This window comes from Protobothrops mucrosquamatus, unplaced genomic scaffold, assembly GCF_001527695.2.
Source record: "Protobothrops mucrosquamatus isolate PMUCROS unplaced genomic scaffold, P.Mucros_1.0 scaffold180, whole genome shotgun sequence".
In the NCBI taxonomy this organism is placed as follows: Eukaryota; Metazoa; Chordata; class Lepidosauria; order Squamata; family Viperidae; genus Protobothrops; species Protobothrops mucrosquamatus.
The window spans coordinates 209876-229821 of NW_015386539.1; the positions used below are offsets into that span (position 1 = coordinate 209876).

The 19946-nt window shown below is 43.0% G+C and overlaps 1 protein-coding gene across 1 annotated transcript; it reads right to left on the minus strand.

Annotated features, from left to right (window-relative positions):
- Positions 1-1296: 1296 nt before the first annotated feature.
- SBNO1 (strawberry notch homolog 1) lies at positions 1297-19703 on the minus strand. Its single transcript, XM_015813638.1, has 30 exons — positions 19578-19703; positions 17671-17980; positions 16827-16927; positions 16142-16238; positions 15888-16048; positions 15178-15311; positions 14989-15079; positions 14148-14309; positions 13477-13612; positions 13266-13371; positions 12965-13118; positions 11926-12108; positions 11739-11836; positions 11026-11177; positions 10691-10888; positions 10397-10561; positions 9935-10107; positions 9356-9487; positions 8824-8959; positions 8486-8598; positions 8265-8336; positions 7906-8005; positions 7459-7533; positions 6847-6993; positions 6032-6126; positions 5812-5904; positions 5257-5394; positions 4890-4966; positions 3906-4099; positions 1297-3342 (listed from the first exon to the last, which is right to left on the minus strand). Exons 1-30 carry the CDS (start codon positions 19701-19703, stop codon positions 3200-3202), a joined length of 4062 nt encoding a protein of 1353 aa, XP_015669124.1. The 3' UTR covers positions 1297-3199.
- Between the last annotated feature and the right edge of the window lie 243 nt (positions 19704-19946).

The window sequence follows — 19946 nt, forward strand, 5'->3', positions numbered from 1 at the left end:
TTGAAGCCCAGCTATCTTCCAAGATGCCACGGTTGTGAAATGCCAGCCTAGACTGTTGACCAATTGGCACTGCAGGTGGCAAGGCACAAATGTCCCTCTTTCAGTTCTTTCCCCGATTCTAATTCTTCCTCTTCATCCCCACAGCTGCCCAGAGGGTTTTAACTTAGGGTGAAGACCACACTACCTTCTGAACGTAGTTGCCACTTGTCCCAAAGGTGCTTCCCACCCACCCCCAAAAGGCAACTGGACTGTTTTTCCTTCGAAGACATTTCGCTTCTCATCCAAGAAGCTTCTTCAGTTCTGAGTAAAGGGTGGAGAATGGTTTACGTTCCTTGCAGCCCTCTGATCCTTAGTCCTCTTTCTGAGGGTCCTTGAGACCACTTGGAGGTTTATCTGTGCCTTCAGAGTCACCTGAATAGAGTGAATGACACACACTCAGAAAGAGGGCTAAGGACCAGAGGGCTGCAAGGAATGTAAATCCTTCCATCCTCCACCCTTCAGTCAGAACGGAAGAAGCTTCTTGGGTGAGAAGCGAAATGTCTTCAAGGAAAAACCAAAGACGTCCAGTTGCCTTTTGAGGAGGGGGGGAAAGCACCTTTGGGACTGCCGTGACCTGGATGACTGAGAATCTCCATAAGACATTTAGTTGTCACTTTTTATCACCTCTTACTGTGCTCAAGTAACACTCAAATAGCCCAAAAGGTGGCATATCAATTTAATAACATTGTAAATGGTTCCTTGTTCTCCCAGCCAAATTCTGGATTTCTCTATTAATTGGACGAGAAGCAACTTCTCCCAAACAGCCTTTCTTTAATCAAGCATCTCCTATTTATTTAAGAACTCCATGTCTCAGGATTCCTGGGTGGAATGCCGACATTAAGGCCCCCCCGCTAATATTTGAACTGCAGATTATTTGAATATTTGAATTGTGTATTGTTATTATTTTTGCTTGCTGCTGCCAGACCAAGCTTAATAAACATTTAATCGGGATCTCTTGGTAACAAAAAGTAGGGTGAAATTGGTCTAGTCCAGGAGGGTCCAACCTTGGCAACTTTTAAGACCCGGGGACTTCAACTCCCAGAATTCCCCAGCCAGCCATGGTGGCTGGAGAATTCTGGGAGTTGGAAGCCCTCCAAGTCTAGTCCTTTAGGAGAATGTAGGACTCTGAAGGGAAAAAGCCACACAGTTCTCGGACCATGTAATTTCTTTTCTTTTTATTGTTAACGTTAAGCTTTTCGTAAGCCGGCCCGGGAATCTGTGGAAGGGCTGTATATAAATAAAAGGAAAAGAAGCTAAGGCGTTCTGCATTCAAAATGGAGCAAATAAAATTCACTCGCAGCCGAACAAGGTTGACGTCCCCCAAATGTACGGATGTAATTCTCGTCACCCAAGCTGAGAATACCCCAAACCATTTTCCCTTTGGATACGAAGAACGGATTCTAAGCGCCGCTCATGACTGGCAATAGGCAAGCACAGCAGACAGAAACAGCGGTGGCATCTCCGAGGCAGAATTGGGGTGGTGGGGGGAAGAGAAGGCAGATCATGCAGAGTCTCAACGGGGACCCTCCTCCTGGGAGAAGGGCTCCGGGCTCGCCGAAGCCTCGCCTGGCAAAAACCACTCGGCGATTCTTACAATACGAGGATCCCACAGGGTCACCATCAACCAAAACACAGGACTCCAAAGCTGGTTAGAACAGTAGTTTTTTTTTCTTTCTTTTTTTTCCTCTTTCTTTTAATTTGATACCTGCAAGATCTCGGCATACCTTGCAGGGTGGGGGTGGACAGGTTTATACAATCTCAAATGTTTCATAGTGCAACCTGTGCAAGCAAGAAATATGACAAACATTGTCCTTCACTTATAAACATCTACTATTATAGGCAAAACCAAAAAAAACCAAACTTACCCATATTCTTAGATAAGTGACTATTCACATTTTGTACATATACAGTTTTTAAACAGTTCCAGAATAAACTCTACAATGTCTTACAGACGTAAAACAGGGAGCATTTAAGTTATGGGGCAACAGAAAAATTAAAAACAGGAAAAAAACAACAACCACCCAGCACAGAAGCCGGAACCCTCATGTCAGGCTGCCCCCCCGCCCGCATCTAGTCTACAGCTCAAGTATTTAACAACAAAAACCAACAAAAAAAAATTTAAAAAGGGGGCTGCGGTGGGAATTGGAAGTAAAATTTGCGTTTTAGTTTCCTGAAAAATAAAAGAAATTTTGGAGAGAGAAGAGGGGCAGGGAAGGCCCTTTTCAAAGCATTAAGAACACCATAAATCTATTTTTTTTTTTAAAAAAAAGGAATTTCTTTTTTAAAAAATTAAGATGGTTTCATTGTACACGCACACGGATACGCAAAGCCCAAAAAGAAAAAAGGAAAACAGGAGGGGGAGAAAAATTAAGTCCCAGGGAAGATTGAAATATATAACCTGTGGAAGAAATCCAGAAAAAATACAATCACCGAGGGCAGACACCACTTGAAGAGGGGAAAAAACCAAAATCCAATCCTCGCAGCTACATTGAGACAGTCCCTTTTTCTTTCGCCCGCCGCTGGCTTTCCGTGCATTGAAACATGCATAGCCCAAAGTTGATGCCACCTTAAAACGCAGGTTACGAACATCGAGGTTTTCATGCTGCTTCTTTAAATAAAACATACTTTTTTTAATATAATTTGGGACCTCTGTTGTGGCCAATATTTATATATATATATATATCTACACATACATATATATACAGTTTCCAAGTAGGACATCTCCCGCAGCATGGCCCCCCCATGTTCCTGCATTCAACCCTGAGCGCCAAAGAAGCAAATGAAGGGGCAGCAGGAATAGGGACGTCTTCAAGCTTCTTCCAAATTGGACCGGGTGCGGTTGTCGCTTAAGTAGATGGATGTGTAGATGTGTACTAAGCAGGGCTACAAAAGCCCCGGAGAAATTAAAAAAAAAAAAAAAAGATGATGATATGACCGCCGTAAAGCAAGGCTGGGCTTTCAGTTTGACCACTCTTCCGTGCCTCTTCCGTGGAGTTCTAAGACAGCATGATGGAACTGAAAGCTAACTCTTTGGAATCTGTCCCTGATAATTCAAAGAAAAAGGGGGAGAAAAAAGGAGGGGGGGGACCCAAAAAGAAATAAAAACTGAAAGCGCCGACGCTTAATGGGTGGTCGAGCCAAAATACCACATGGATCTGTCTCATGCGTTGTTGAAATTGGCGATGCTCTGCGGATGGTGCTGTTGCCATATTTGTTGCTGCTGCACGGCCAGCTGTTGCGACTGATCGGACGTCGACAGGAGGTTGACGAGGGGAGACACACAGTTTGCTGGAATGATCAAGCCTGCAACACAATTTAGGGGTTGGTGAGGTCACTGAAGTCAAGGAGCTACGAGGATGAGGCTCTGCCCTGCTCCATAAACCAACATTTGTTGGTTAGGCTGCCACCTTTGATCTTGTTTTCCATCGTTTAAGATCTTAGCCCTTGTACAGGGCAGTGTTTTTGATTAAGATGGCAGCACTCCTCAGCCAGAAACTCCCACTTCTGGGAGTTGAAACCCACCCAAGCTGGCTGGGGAATTCTGGGAGTTGAAGTTTATACATCTTAAAAGTTGTTGAGCTTTAAAAACATTGGTTTAGTTTCTCTGAAGGAAAAAAATAAAAGATTTTGTATCGTGCTCGTTTGTTTCCAATTTGCAAAAGCTGAGCAGAAAAAATGGGGTGTGTGTGTCTTGGCTCAAGGGGTTTCACCATTCCCCACCCACACTCGGGGGTGGGGGGGGGAGTGGTAGCAGGTTCAAACACAGGAAACAGACAATGCAGGGAGACTGCTAAGATTGGGAAGGCCGAGTAAGCAAAGATATTTGTGCAGACACAAGAATGTTGGTATTGATTGCCCATACTTGCCTACAATTCTCTGGCCATCCTCGGTCCGCAAGCGAACGATCTGCATTTTGACGTTTGTGCCGCTCACCGAGGCCAGGACCCCTTCCACTTTTGTCCAAACGCTCAGGACAGAACCGCAGAGGACGTAATAGGTCCGGCAGCGCAAGCCAACCTCGCAAACAAGACCAAGACCTGCCTTTTTGCAGTTGCCTCTCCTGAAAGAGGAAAAGAAGTCCTTTTTAAAAAAAACCAAGAACTAAATAAATATGGAGTTTCGTTTCCTGTACAAAGAGTTACTCAGAGATGGGCTCCCTAAACAAAATTATGTCTAATTTTGGAGTGTCCTTTCAAAGTTGACCTGATATTTTTTTTTAAAAAAAATAAATCCTACAGAATCAACAACAAAATGATGACATGTAAATCCTCAGATCGAATGAGGAGAAAGCAAGGGCCAGAAAGTTACTCCTTCCATGCGGCCCTCGGTGCTCTCTGAGCTTGGTTGTTTTCTTGCAGACGTTTCATGATCCAACTAGGTATCATTATCAGTGCTAGAAGGAAGTGGGGCTTGGTCTCTGTTTATACCTCAATCAAGAAACTACCAACTCAGTCAACCACAGGCTAATCAAGGAACCCCAAAGGACACTCCCACCCACATGGACAGGGCAAGCCACTTGTACCTAAACAGAAAGCAAATCCCACTTCCTCCTAGCACTGATATTACCTAGTTGGCTCATGAAACGTCTGCAAGAAAACCACCAAGGACCCCACAGTTCTCCTCCTCCTCCCTACAAACCTACTCCTTTCTAGTATTGATGATATTACCTAGTTGGATCATGAAACGTCTGCAAGAAAACCACCACGCTCATAGAGCACCAAGGAGCCCACAGTTCAACCCTGAGCTACAAAACTTCCATCTGGATATTTTAATTTGGTTGGGAAGTCCCACTGAAGTCCATTTTTTGACAGCAGTCCCACTGTTTTGAAGATCGTCCCCCCAAAACGTACCAGTAAGCATGTGTGCATGTGTCTGCCGATGAGGTGTATTGTTCGACCCAGTGAGTCACAGCGTCGTCAGAGGATACCTGGAATCATGCACAGCAGTTATCAATAGTCAGATCTGGCTGTAAATTCATTTAGAAGCAATGCTAAACCATGATCTAGTAGGGTGTTTCTCAACCTTAAAGATTTGTGGACTTCAACTCCCAGTGTTCCCCAGCCAGCTGAGGAATTCTGGAGGTCGAAATCCACATAGCTTAAAGTTGCTGAAGCTGAGAAATACTAGTCTAATGTTACAAGTAGGAGTTGAACCTTATTAAGAGCAAGCCTTGTTTGTGTTTCAGTCGGGGAAGGTAGTTTTATCAAAGTAACTCACTTTTTTATATTTTTTCTTTATTTCCGCATAGGTTTCCAGTTTCAACTGCTTTCCGGTATTTGGCCTATGGACCAGGAAAAGCTTCTTTTTGGGGTTCACCTCTTTCATGAGGATGGCAGTTTTCTTACTATTTCGTATCTGGTAAAGAAAAGGCAAGGGGGAAAAAATGAATATAGAAAGGAAAATGCAGTTTGTACCTCTTAGGAGATACTGTTGAGATCATTCCTAAATTACTCATTCAATAAACCCGGACCGAATACAAAGGTCAAAGTACTTTTTTGTACAAAATTTTATTGACAGTCTGCTTACTGAAGCTGCAGAAACTCAGCGGAAAAGACCAAACCTTGAGATTGGAAACCTGGATCGATTTTGTTAGCCGGGGAATTCTGGGAGTCGCAACCCTACATATCGTCAAGCTGCCAAGCTTGAGAAATGTTGCTTGAACTGAATCCTCATTTCCAATACAGATAGTAAGTAAGTAGTAAGATGCTGAGTAACGCTTTCAAGTCCTGCCCCCTGAAAAGCTTACGCCCGACCTTCAAACCGGAGCCTCACCTGAAGCGATAAATAAAACCCGTCGTCTGGTCCGCGCTGCTCACTCCAGATCTTCCTTGCTTCCTCCCATGACATCCCTCTCTCCACGCTTATCTAGAAGACAAGATTGGAAACCATGCTTGACCGCCAACTCCACGTCCTTGTGAATGAAGGCAGACAGGAAGAGATTTCAGCAGCTTTCCCCCCCCCCCCAAGCCGACTTGCCCGTCCAACAACTTACAGTGTACAGTTCGACGTGTCCAGAGGGGGAATAGCCTGGGGTTAGGAATTTTTTAGCATCTGCTTTCCTCACTTTTTCATCTCCCGATCCCAGATCTGGGGGGGGGGGGGGAAGAGTCACAAGAAAGAAGATCAGCATCTGACAGATATTCAGGTAGTCCCCGACTTAGGACAACCGACCCCAAAATTTCCATTGCAAAGTGAGACACTTGTTAAGTGAGTTTTGCCCCATTTTACGACCTTTCTTGCCACAGTTGTTAAGTGAGTCACACGGCTGTGAAGTGAATGTGGCTTTGCTGGACAGAAGGTCACAAGACCCTGGGACATTGCAACGGTCATAAATATGAGTCAGTTGCCAAGTGTCTGAACTTTGATCAGCTGACCATGGGGATGCCGCAACAGTCACGTGAAAGTCGTAAGTCCCTTTTTTGAGTGCCGTTGTTAACTTCAAGCGATCACGAAATGAACTGTTGTAACTCGAGGACTACGTTTATTTGATGTACCAGGCATAAAAATGAACACAGGGATTCAATCTCCACAGATAGGGAAAGGATGAAAGCTTGAGACAATCAGACACGGCTCCACTGAAAGTGGTTTATGCAACAAAGCGGTTTAGGGCAATGCGTAATAAAGGCTACGGAAGGGAAGAATACAAACCAGGAAGATAGATGCACTTAACAGCTGTATCAAGAAAGTTCATGAAGTGGGGCAAAATCCACTTAACGACTGACTCACTTAGCAACGGAAATTTTGGGCTCCACTGTGGCCGTAAGTCAAGGACTACCTGTACGGTCCACCCTGAAAACGCCGCCTTACCTAATATGCCCATGTCGTATCTCCCGTTCTTCTTCGCATTCTGGATGACGCCGTTTAGCGTGTCTGAGAAATACTGGAAGAGAGCGTTCTGTTGGTGGACTTCCATGCCCAGAATCCGGTTCAGGAATTTCCCAATATTGTTATAATCTAAAAGGGAGAGAAATGAAGTGACGTTAGTGAGAAAAGAAGCAGGGTTTGTTCCCACCCCAACCCATCATGCTAAGCAACAGGAATAACAGAATGACAGAGTTGGAAGGGGCCTTGGAAGTCTTCTAGTCCAACCCCCTGCTCAAGCAGGAGCCCCCTTCCATTTCAGACAAATGGCTGTCCAATCTCTTCTTAAAAACCTCCAGTTTTTAACTGTGGAGCACCCACAGTTTCTGGAGGGAAGTCATTCCACTATTAATTGTTCTCACTGTTAGGAAGTTTCTTCTTAATTCCAAGGTTGCTTCTTTCCTTGATTAGTTTCCCTCCATTCTTTCTTGTCCGGCTCTCTCATTAAACATATCCAATTTCAAAAACCCCAAATAAAATAATCCCAAAGCTGAGCTATGCGTCACTAACAAAGAAGTCCTCCCTGAAAGAAGTTGCCAAGCATGCCAAAGCAAATACCTTTGTCAAGAGTGAGAATCCCAGACCGGTCTTCGACATTAATTAGGCCGACGCCTATCAAACCTTGTCTAACATCTAGAAAGAAAAGAGAGAGATTAACATCAGCTCTACAAGACAGCCGTTGGCCGCACAAGTAGGTGTATAAATCACAATCCCAATTTCAAAAAGATTAGGATCTCTCCCAAGCTTCTAAAAGAAAGTTAGCAGCAGAAAGAGATGGCAAAATCTTCCACCCAAATATCGAATCATTAAATGATTGGAACGCCACGATCAAAAATGAATGTTTGTTTAGCTGAAAATAAGAGTCAAGCATCATTCCAGATACTGCAAAGGGAACTTGGTTGCACTTTTTGGAAGTACGTATAAAGAAGCAATTCAATCTCAATTCAAGAGGGCTTTCTCCCAGTTTTATTTCAATGACTGAAAAAAAAACAACACAAAACGTACCTTTAAAAAACTCTCCTGGATAATCTGCTGGCGGAGAGACTAACGGGGAATCCAAATTCACAATGGACTTCATGACTATTTCCAAGGCATTTCGGCCATACTAATTTAAGAGGGGGAAAGAACAAACTATTGCCTTTGCAACACAGAATACGACCAGTTTTACAGTTTATGCATATTCCTGTATCTGTATTACTATTGTAATATCCCCTCCGCCTTTTTATATATAAATGTATATTCATAGAATGACATGTAAATGCATGTGCAAGCATATATATATATATATATGGATTTCAAGGGAGAAAGAAAAAAGGAGTAAAAATGGCAATGAATCAACAGTGGGAAAGGACTGCAATTTCTACCTTGTTGTCAAAGTTGAATCTGCTCAAATCTCTAGTTTCTGTTGCTCTTCTATCTCCGTGAGTGAGAGCTCCCTGTTTAAAAAAAACAACACCAAACTGACTTACAAAGCGAGAGACAGACATTTCCTGCCCTTTTCAAAATAACAGGGATCACCTTTTTTCAAAATCTGGTCGGACAGAATTAATTATCTACCTGAAGCAATTCACAGCAAATGTCTTACCAAGCTCTCCAGCCGTTTGGCAACAATCGAGGCGAATCTCTGTTCTCCTGCCAATTCAGAAATTAGGAAGACGTACTCTGGGGCAGTCACTTGATTGGACCGGTGAGTTCGTCCTGGAGATTAAGAAAAAGGCAAATTTTGTTTGCTGGGGTCAACACAGCATCACCCCCCCCCCCCCAAATCTCACACGTGTAGGGCACAAGGTTTTGTCTATCAAGGCATGTTTCAATCTGAAAGCCTACAGAGATGTTTATCAGCTTGAAGACCTTGTAGTAGAATTACACTACATTGGAGCTTGAAGCTCTGTTTCCACATTCAGCCAGACTCAAGCTACTCACCAAACTGCTGAATTGCCCGATCGGCACTCCACGGCAACTCCAGCGTCATATGTACCCTCCTTCTCTGATTTTTCGCCCTTCGATCTGCTTGCAAAGATATGCCTGAGCTGGCGGCTTCAGAGATGATGGCGATATTCTGCAAGACAGAAGAGGTCAAGGTGAAGCAAGGAAATAAATTGATTTATAAATGCAAACTTTGGATCTTTGTCCTGGAAAGGTAACATGTTATATTTCAGTTAGTGGAAAAACATACCACATCACCTTTTCTTTAGCAAGTTAGGAAATTTTTCCCCCCCTCCATTATCTAAGAAGCTTCTGCAAATGTTTTATCAAGACACACCTGTCTTGACACAAACTAATTCCAAGCAAGGACTGCATTATTACATGAACAGTTTTAACTTAAAAAAATAAAAAGCACAGAGTTACATTTGGATACTGTTATTTTTGAAAGAAATGTTACAGTCCAGTGCACCTAAATTTTTAAACTTGCTGAAAATGTAAATATTTAGACCCTGCAGCAAGAAAAAGGTACCTTATCTCCATCCATGAATCTCTGCTTCTCAGTAATATTCAGGATTTCCACAGGAACGTCAAGTTCGGACCTGGACTCGTACGAAATGCTGCCGTCGTCGTTGCTCACGACTCTTCCTTTGCGACCTGTCATCTTCGGGACAACGAGTCGTTTTAGCAGGCTACATCAAGCGTTGAGGCCCTTGAAATAGTCTAAAGACCTGTCAAATATTCCTCAAAGCTGTTCTGAGAACAAACCCAGGGCTGACCTTTCAAAGTTTTGCAAATGACAAGCTGTCTGTTTTTTATGCCTGGCCTCTTGTGCCGCAACCCCCTATTCTTACAACTCCCTATACCAGGGGTAGGCAACCTTGGCTCTTTTATGACTCGTGGACTTCAACTCCCAGAATTCCTGAGCCAGCATGGCTCAGCATGGAAATCTCTCCCTTTCCCCTCAGCGTGGCTGGCTCAGGAGTTCTGGGAGTTGAAGTCCACAAGTCATAAGAGCCAAGGTTGCCTACCCCTGCCCTATACAACGAGGGGTTCCCTCGTTAACAGTTTCACTAAAAACCTTCTTTCCTGGATCATCCAAGCCACCCACCTCGGCCACGTTCTCAGGACCTCCCAGTTCATCTATGAGCTCATCCAGTGTGTTAGGAGGGAGATCCTCGGATAGCTTCTCCAGTTTATCCAGCAATTCTCTTTTCATCTGCTGGGCCCTTTCCACGGCATCCTGACTCGTCACGTAGCTGGTGTTGGTGTTGGTGTTTGGTGCTGCGAAGTGCCAAAACAGGGGGACAAAAAAGAGGGGTTTTTTTAGACTCGTAGAAGGAATGCCAGGTTAATCCGTGGAATCCTAAATTCAGGAGAGGTTGATACCATTTTGGGGGGGGGGGAAGTTTTAAGAAGAGGGTTAAGCGCATGGAAGGAGAAGCCTTTTTAATAAAATTGGCTAGTTAGAATAACTGCAGCCAGATATCTTCTGAGTTTCATTTGCAGACTTTACAACTGCCGCTTCCTTGCCAGGCAGAAACACCCTGGCAGCCAAAACAGAGTAACATACCGGAGGTATTTGTAGAAGGGGTCACGACTGTGGAGGAGAGCGAACTTGGCCTTTTGGATCCGAGACCAGATGCTAACAAGGCACTCTGAATAGAATCGGGGTCTATGCTTTTCTTCTTTTTCTTCTCTTTATTTTTCTTGTGTTCTTTCCGGATGAGCCAAGGGTCTGAGAGGGGGGAAAAGACCAAAGTGGGCAAGCAAAACCTCGCCAGCTTTACCCCAAAGGCTGAAATCATGCCCAACCTAAAGTGATAAAAAGATGACAAACCCCCCCCCCTAAAAAAAATTATCTCACCATCCTCATCATCTTCACTAGATTCATCTCTAAAGGGGTTGAAGTCGTCATCATCTCCAGAACTTAAAAACCGGGAGCTCTCGTTGTCGCTCTCTTCGTTCTCCGAGGCCTCCGACTCGCTGAAGCTTTCGTCGGAGCTGCTCCCGGCGAGACCGCCGGTCTTACGGGCTTTCTTGATCTCTCTCGTTATTTCTTCCCCTTTTTTGGGGTTAAGCAAAAGTAAAGAAGCGACATTAGAAAGGGGCGCTACTCAGTTCTTTGGGGCTGGTTAGTAAAAAGAAAGAAAGTGACCCAGAGTTCCAAATAAAGATAACATTGAACGGGCTCCGTGTTACCTTTGCGTTTTTTCACTTTATCCTCCTTGCAAGGACTGTCTCGAGGAGAGCTGTTGTTACTCTGGACAGACAGGTCAATTCCCAGCAAGCTAAAAAGCTTCTTCCGGTCAGGAGCTGGGAAATGTTTCTCAATGAGGGACTGAAACACCCCCCTGTAAAGTTAGGAGAGGGAAAAACAGCAACAGTATTTTAGCACTAGCCCAAGTCACGTTTCTGGGGAAATATGACTCATTGGTTTAGCATATTCCTCTAAGTCAAAAAGGGGGACTCTACTGGCTTCCCACAGGTCATAAATCTCCTTTCTGGGCATGACCGTCATAAGAAAGAAGCAGAGTTTTCAGTTTATCTCAAAGGGATGCATGGCACCGCTTTGCCCAATTTAACACCACACACATTCGCTATAAAACCATTCAGGAACTTTAAAAAAATTGGTGCATGATGAAATAACTGATTGTTTAAGAGCAGGGTTTTTCAAACTTGGCAACTTTAAAATGTGTGGACCTCAATTCCCAGAATCCCCCAGTCAGCATACTTTGAAAAACATTGGTTTAGAGGTAAGAATGGAAGCCACAAATTTTTGAACGATAGCACAGCTAATAAGACACAGCTAATATTGTGCCCCACCCAATATTTCCAGGCTACCACTCTGAATTTTGGAAAAATTTGAAAAGCCATCATTTCCCCCAAACCTGCGGGGCCGACAAGGGGCTTACTTCGCTGTGGAGACAAAGTCATTCAGTTCCCCGCCACCTTCTTCCAAAGCTTCTAAGGTTCTGGCTTCTCCTGTGGACTGCAGCCCAATGACCACGCACTGGAAGAAGGAAAACATGGGTGAGGTCTTGAGATCTTCTGAACGTGGAGGACGGGGGCGTCACCAGTCATTCCAGCACCTCAACCCACCTTGCCGTTCTTGATCTCTTCCCGGGCCAGCTGCACCACTCTTTTGACTTTGGAAGCAATGCAGAGGTATTTAAAAAATCTCTGGTGAGCAGACCAGAACTGGCCCCACATGGACTTCTTCATGCGCTGTTCGGCGTCAATGAGGTCAGCGGCCTGTTGGAATTTCTCCCTGGCACTTACCCACTGAAAAAGGGAAGCAGAGTTTTCAGGCTTAAAATTAACTCCGGCAACCTAAAATGATCAGTAATATAAAATGAGAGGACAGGATGCCGGACTAAACTGACCGCTCGCCCCAAGGCGTTTATTTGAAAAGGCAACTGGACTTTTTTGCTTTCATTGAAAAAGTTTCACTTCTCGTCCGAGAAGCTTCTTCAGGTCAGTTCTGAAGCAAAGGAAAACAAGAAAGTCCAGTTGCCTTTTTGAAAAAGCATCTTTGGGACAATCACGATTGAGAATTTCCACAGACAAACAGACTATCGGTTCTTCAAGCCTAGTTCTTAAATTTTGGGTCGTAGTTTTCTAAGAAAAGAGATGACATAATGAAACTTTGCTGACTTGTATGTTCTGCAGCTCAGGAATTGGTTGTTTTTCAGTAACAGGGAAATTGTTTTTATAGACCAAGCTACTGAAATGTCAGGTTTTAGCTTAGAAAATGTGGTTCCGTTCCACCAATGTCAATGTGGCTTACGCATGACTACATCTGCCTCTTGCTGCAATAACGTTGCGGAAGATTTACAAAATAAATTCCTTGGAATGGAGGAAGTCCGGGTTTGCTATTCATGTTTAATAATTGCATTCTCTGGGCATCTAGAAACCCTGCAAGACTCCTTAACCTCTAAGCCCCTCTGGGATGTGGGATGAAATGTCTGCAGAAAATCTGATCAAGACCCAAGTATAGTTAATGGGAACTGATTTCATGCTGCCCTGTTCATTTTTACACCGTTCCAAAGATTCATTGGTGTTTCTATCGCAATGAGTTAACACTACGATCTTTCTCAAAGCGTCACGAACCGCCAACTTCTCCCTTTCGAAGGCTTACCATTTTCACAGATTTATTATACATTTTGATGTAGTGCTGAGAAAGATGAACTTCGTCTATTTTGAAGGTGACCCCTGAGAAGCTCAGCTGCCGGGCTATGTACATTCCTCTTAGCTTCATATCCATAGCAACTATTTCCATGGCGCCCACACCTCTGAAGATTGAAAGAAAAAAAAAGACCATTTTTAAAGGGAAATTATTCTCACAGGGACCTAACTGGAACTTTGGGAAAAGCTGCGCGAAAAGCCTGACAGTGGCTCCTCCCATTTTACTCAACGCCAGCCAAGACCTACAAACGCACCTTCTTTCAACTGCTTGGATAAAATCGCTGAATTCCCTAAACGGGGTCCCTTCCCCCCAAATCCCAAGGCGGTTCATATATGCCATGTTCCGGGGCTCTGATGCACCTGAAAGGAAAAAAAAAATTTAAAAAGGAAATTATCCGTGCTTTTTTCCCTTTGAAAACAGCATTGAAATCCACTCCACGTTCAAAGGAGGCAAACAGTCCTTACCTGTGGCACTAGCATAAGTAACTCTGGCCTTTGGAAGCTTGTTCTGCAGCTCCAGAACAGCCAAGCCTGTCTTAGTTGGTTTTGAAGAGCCAACTGGGCAAAGGTTTTTAGCCTTGTGGCATTCGTCAAACACTATCTGAGGACGTGGTTAAGAAACAGACATTTCACGTACATACGTGTATAAAGTTGCATGGCAAACATTCCAGTCAATGGAAGCCAGGAATTGTTAATAGCTAATATATATTGATCAATTGATTTTAGCAATACTGAACAATAAACCTTTTAGCTGTAAGTAAGGAATGTTAAACAAAAGTTTCAACAAACTATTCCAGGCAAACATGGTGACTTAAAAATCAGCACAACCGTCCGAGAATTAACTAGGCTAGATATAAAACTTAGCAATGTTTTCCAACTCTGGCAACTTCCTGACATGTGAACGTCAATGCCCAGAATTCTCCAGCCAGCATGGGCATTGTTGAGAATTCTGGGAGCTGAAACCCATACCTCTGAAAACATAATTACTTTATCTAGATCGCCACTCTATCTGGAAGCATTATCTGCTTTCAAACTTTTGATAGTCTTGGAATTGAAAAATGCATCTGACACTGATTAAAAGAAGCTAACTTAATAGGAGGGATATTCCCCGCCAATCTAGCAACTGGAAAGGATACCACTCCGTCAAAGTCGTTTCCACACCAATGAAGCAGCTGCTTCAGCCTGGTTTTATATTTTCCTCCAGACTGACTTTCTCCAATGAGTGAAGAATAAGTGGCAAAGATGACCCCCTTTTTCACGCTTCCATTATGCTTGGAGGAAATCTTTCCATATTTGAACTAAAGCAGAAACAAGATCAAAGGTATAAAAGATATTCTGTTCTATTACAAACGTGTACACGTTATCTTCCCTAACTAAACTCCAAATAGCTTTAAAAGCTGCAGTATCTTAAAGAAAAAAAATAAATCTGATTTTATTGCGCTTGGCACTCAAATAGATCAGAAAGCTGATGGACTCCTACTGAAGTTTCATTACACTGAGAAAGACTGTCTTATATATCACATATTAAATATGTTTTCCAGGAACCATTCATCTTGGTAGCTCATTTGTCCAATGAGATATTATAAATATACACCCAATAAGGACAAATTCTAGCAAGTGGTTTTCTTTTGTAAAATCTTCCAATAAAGGCAAATGTAATTTAATGTTTCACATGAGGGGAGAATGCAGAAATACATTACTATTCCACATAATTTAATTCCACACCGTTTCAATCATTGAGGATTTGAAACACCCCCTCCCCATTATGACCTCCAAAACATGCAACATGCCTACTGCAATGATTAATCCGAAAAATAATTTGTGACCAAGCAATTGTTGCACTACTTCCCAACACAGCGCAAGCCACCCAGAAAGCAACAACAGTAGGTTCACTGGGCATGCATCTCACACAAGCGTACCTAATGTGTGTGTGTGTGTTTTTTTGCTTCAATTGTACATAGTAAAATATTTCCACACCTTGTTTAATGAATGGACCAAAATGTTTTTGGCACCAATATCTCTCAAGTCCCTTTCGGCATCGTATTTCAGATCGTTTGAAACACTAAACCTGGAAGAGAGCAAGGGCAACAGACCCACCATGAAGTCAGAGCAAATGACAAAAAGGACAATATCCCACTGAGCCCGAGGGCAGAGTATGAGACTTACCATACTGCCCTTTTTCTACCCAAGAGATAGTTTTCATAAATGATGCCAGCGATGGTTCTTCCTTTCCCTACACCGGCACCATCGCCTATTAAAAAGCCAGCTCGGTCTCCGTTTGGTAGGAATGTCTCGTGTTGCTGTGGGGAAGTTACAGAATTTATCTGTTTAGTGCATGGCACGGAGTACGTGGATAAGAGCAAGTCAAAATGTATAAAAGGAGCACTTAATACTATGGTGCACGTACAAAGGAAATATGTAGTCAATTTTGTAAACTATGAAGAATTCAAGAAGTAATACATAAATTACAGGTTACATTTTGAAATACTTTGCTTCCTGAGAATGGAATTAAGTGTTCTATAGATTCATTATTTAGGCCAGGGTCTCTCAACCTTTCCTTCACCACGGACCCTCTTTAAATACCTTTTGTGGCCGCGGTCCACGGGTATAGACTCCCAAGGCTTAACTCAAGATTAAAATCATAACATTCCTTCAAAGCCGTTGTGGCCCCCATGACCACACTGTGCCCCCCCCCAGGGATCTGAGGATCAAGGGTTGAGAACCCCTGATCAAGGCCATTTTTCTGATTAAGCACAGTATTTTAGTTGTGAGAAAGACTGCTTTTACAGAAAACCCATCGTAATATCTGTGACAAGAACTGTCTTCGGGCTCAACTTTGGTGGACCTCTGGACAGGCACGAATTTTGTAGCTGTACCTGTGCTGCGTAAGTAATTGCTTCAAGCTGCAAGGCTGACAGCCAACCGCTGTCGATGCTCTCCTCCGGAATCGAAGATTTGTACCATACTTCAGGAGGGGTCACGCTGGAAAGGGAGCTGGTTTCTACGACCGGGTCGGGATGGCGCAAGCCGATTTTTACTGTGGGAGAAAAAGCAGGGGGTTAAGGTGGCGTTTCCTCCACCTTGGATATTCGGGTATTTTAATTTTGATAAAAAGAAGTAGCAGGCGTACATTTTATGGGCATATATTCGGCGTATGTCTCTGCGTGGCCCATTTCTTCTTCATCCTCTTCCTCGGGTTCTTCTTCCTCTTTCGTGACGGGCACTTTCTATAGGAAACATCAGCGTGTGTTGCACTATGTCGTACACAAAGCAGCCACGTTCAAGAGTGAACAGACCCACACAAATGTGGAATGTGGAACCTTCCCGGCCTTCTTCCCACTGACTTTCAGAATGCTCTACCTTTAAGGCACTCCTCTTCCGATGCCAGTTATTTTTCACCAGAAGAGATTTTGAAATACCTACCGGGGGAGGGGAGGGGTCTTGTATAATCCAGTTACCCAAGTTCACAGCTCTACTATGTTGCTTTGAAGCCAAGAAACGTTTGTCTGAAATGGCTTCGTATATTGTATTTGTATATAAAAAAGGCCGAATAGGAAGCTGACTGATAAACAGCATGTCTATGCAAACCTCTAAAGATTTTGTCCCCAAAACAGCTTGCAATATCATGGTCAAATACACAAAACCAAGGATGAAAAAACAAACAGTCTATGCAATAGTAAAGCGGATCAAAATCCAGGATTTCAGATTTTAAGGAACAAAGTTCTGTTGTAGCAGGAGAAAAGCAACCGTGTAAGTCCTGTAAATGAATAAAAGCAAATAGAGCAATAGAAATACAAATTTAGGGCTGCACTTACCATGGTGGGAGAGAAGCTCCTCATTTTCAGATCATTTACCCATATTCTTGTGACTTCTTTAGTCGAAGTCTCCTTTTTAACAGCACCATTGCTCAGATCGGCTGAAAGGAAAACGTCCCAAAGGATTCAATATTAAGAAAAATATCTATGATGCAATAAAGCATTCTCTAAGCTGGTGTAAATGAGAGGCAAACTTTTTATTCACCCAAACACCACAGTGCAGACGAGTAGGAGTGTAAAAGCATCAAAGTTAGACAAAAATTACACTGAATTTCCCATGGGGGGGTGAGAAAAAGGAAACTGTACATCCAGTTTTAACAATGGAACTGATCTTACCAAGCTTAGTGGTGTTTACCATGTTTGGGGACACAAGAATTAGGTCTGTAAAAAAGGCAACATTTGGGACCTCAATACATTTATTATGAGATCCAGCCATCTTAGCTTTCTTTTTCTCTACCTAAATGAATAATTTGAGGATAGCACTTGTTATAGTATGGGTTGGCTGATTAGATAGCCAAGGTTGCACACCCCGGGGCTAAAGAATTCCTAGTACAGGTAGTCCTCGACTTACAACCACAATTAAACCCAAAATTTCTGTTGCCAAGCGAGACATTTGTTAAGTGAGTTTTGTCCCATTCTACGACCTTTCTGGCCACAGTTATTAAGCGAATCTGGCTTTCCCAATTGCTTGTCAGAAAGTCACAAAAGGAGATCGTGTGACCCTGGGACTCCGCAACTGTCATAAATATGAATCAGTTGCCAAGCATGTGAATTCTGATCACGTGACCGTGGGGATCCTCTCACCCTGCCTGCCAACGTCCATTCAGACGACTCCCCTACTTACTTGCTGCAGTTGCCACAGGCGGAGCGATGTTGGATGGGGGCTTCAGTTTCATCAGTTCATTAAGACTGTTGTTTTTGAGGAGATCTTTCAGCTGGATCTGGTCCTTGGGCACGGGGGTGGTGAGGGTGTTCCGTGCCACCGGCACTGTCACCGAGGGCCGGGTGTTGGTGCTGGTTTGTATAATCTTTGCCACGGTGATGGTCTGCCTGGTACTGGTCACAGGGGTGGTCTTTGTCATGACAATGGTCGTCCCCAGGGTTGGGAGCTGGTTGATTTGATTCAGGACAAAGGTTGTGGTGGAGGGTGGTTGCTAAAGGAACAAGAGAGACTCGTTCTCGTGGTGGCAGGATAACCACAGACAACTGCCCGCCATTTGTTCTTTCTAACTTAGGCGTGGAAGTTGCTTCAGTTGTGACAGGCTGTCCAATACAGCAAACAGGATTAAAACCGTGGACGAACATCATACAATGCAACATCGAGGCCACATCAACCATGCTGAGGAATATCCTTCCGATCAAAACAACCTTTCTAAAACAGGCAAGTTTGGGCAAGTATTCTAAATGCCAATAGGATGATGCTGACCTGACTTCAGGTGGAATGATGTCCCACAGGAGAGAGGTAGAAGGTTTCATTTTACAGATTCGATATAAATGGCTTGGAAACCTTCTCTAAGTATCAACTGATTCAAAATATTTTAAAAGTTTTTTTAAAAAAACAAACCAACAAACAGAAGATGTTATTTTTGAGGGTAACTCTGCTGTAAACGTAAACTTGTGCATTTATTCAAGGAACAAATGCCCCTATTTTTATTTGTACTTCAAGAGATGTACATTGTAATCTTCAATGTAACTATTTAAAAACCTGTTTTCCTTACTCTGATGCTCAGTACTGTAGGAAAAGAGGCAGCTACTGATGCTTCTGATTCCAACCCCAGCTCTAATGCATTAAGAGATACTGACTACAAGAGAATTAACAGTGATGTTAGATTGGTGCTATCGGTGTTTGTTTAATGCAACATGCTTCCTTTACCTCAGATGTATTTAGTGGAAAATGCTGTGTATGCACAAAGGTACATATTTTAAAGTTTATATGGATGTACAAAATCTGAATGATTGAACCAAACCATGCAGATCGTCTGAATTGTAGCTTATCACTGTTAAATACCTTGCTGAACAGATCAAATAGTAGGTATTTGCACTGCCAGAGCATCCTTCACCTAGCTAATGGGTTAAACCAGTTTTTATATTCAAACAATAAACTGCAACATGAAGGAAGCAAACAAACTGGATGTTAGGCACAACGAAAACACACTATCAGGATTGACGTTAAGCCCTGTGTGAATACAGCTGCTAGACCTTTGTCTCTGGTTAAGCAAGTTTTACACACAAACTAGTAAATAGATGCACTGTGGCCATAATCCCTAGTTCACATCTTAAAGGAGGGTCTGGCCAAGCATATTTGGTGTGGCTTCTTGTATTGTCTAAACTCAGTCATGGTTCTGGTATTCCTTACATAGAAGTCAATCTGCAACATACAGCACATCGGAGGCTTATATTTTGCAACTGACAAAAGGAACAGCAATGCAACACGTAACATTCTTAGAGGACAAACCTGGCAAGGGGATTAATGTGATATAAAGTCAATGCAATGTTTTAAATGGGCCAGCAGAATATAGTCTGAAAAAGTTTATTCCTTATTCCAACAGAAGTCAAGCAGATTAGATATATGGCAGGCACACAGCAGTATCAATTTTACAAGTCCCAGGAAATCTGAGAATGAAGGTTTTCCATTTACGGGTAATGTATATAAAGTAACCAAGTTTATAATTATGTTATTGCAGGGAAATAAAAGTAACTCAAATGCTACTAGACAGTGACAAACACAAAATTATAGAAAGTCTTTCCAACCTGCTGAATAGCTGGAGGTGGAGTTGCGAGGCCCATATCTGGAGAATCGATATCAAACAAGTCATTTGGGCTAATTCCACTTTCACTTAAAGCTGTAAGCAAAAGATCTTGTCCTGGTTCCACCATTTCTGAAACAGAGCAAATTATAAATAAGCTTTTTCGGCCGGCACATCTGCTTCTACTACAGGCCATTATTTCTCTTCACTTCCTTAAAAGCTCCCGCAACTTAGTTCAGGAGCACCTGAAACATTTGACAGAAAGTGATCGTTGTATTAAGAAGGCTGAATGAAAATCAGATTGGACAACCGTTTGTCCGAAATGCGAGTTTCCTGCTTGAGCAGGAGATTGAAGACCTTCAAGGTCCCTTTC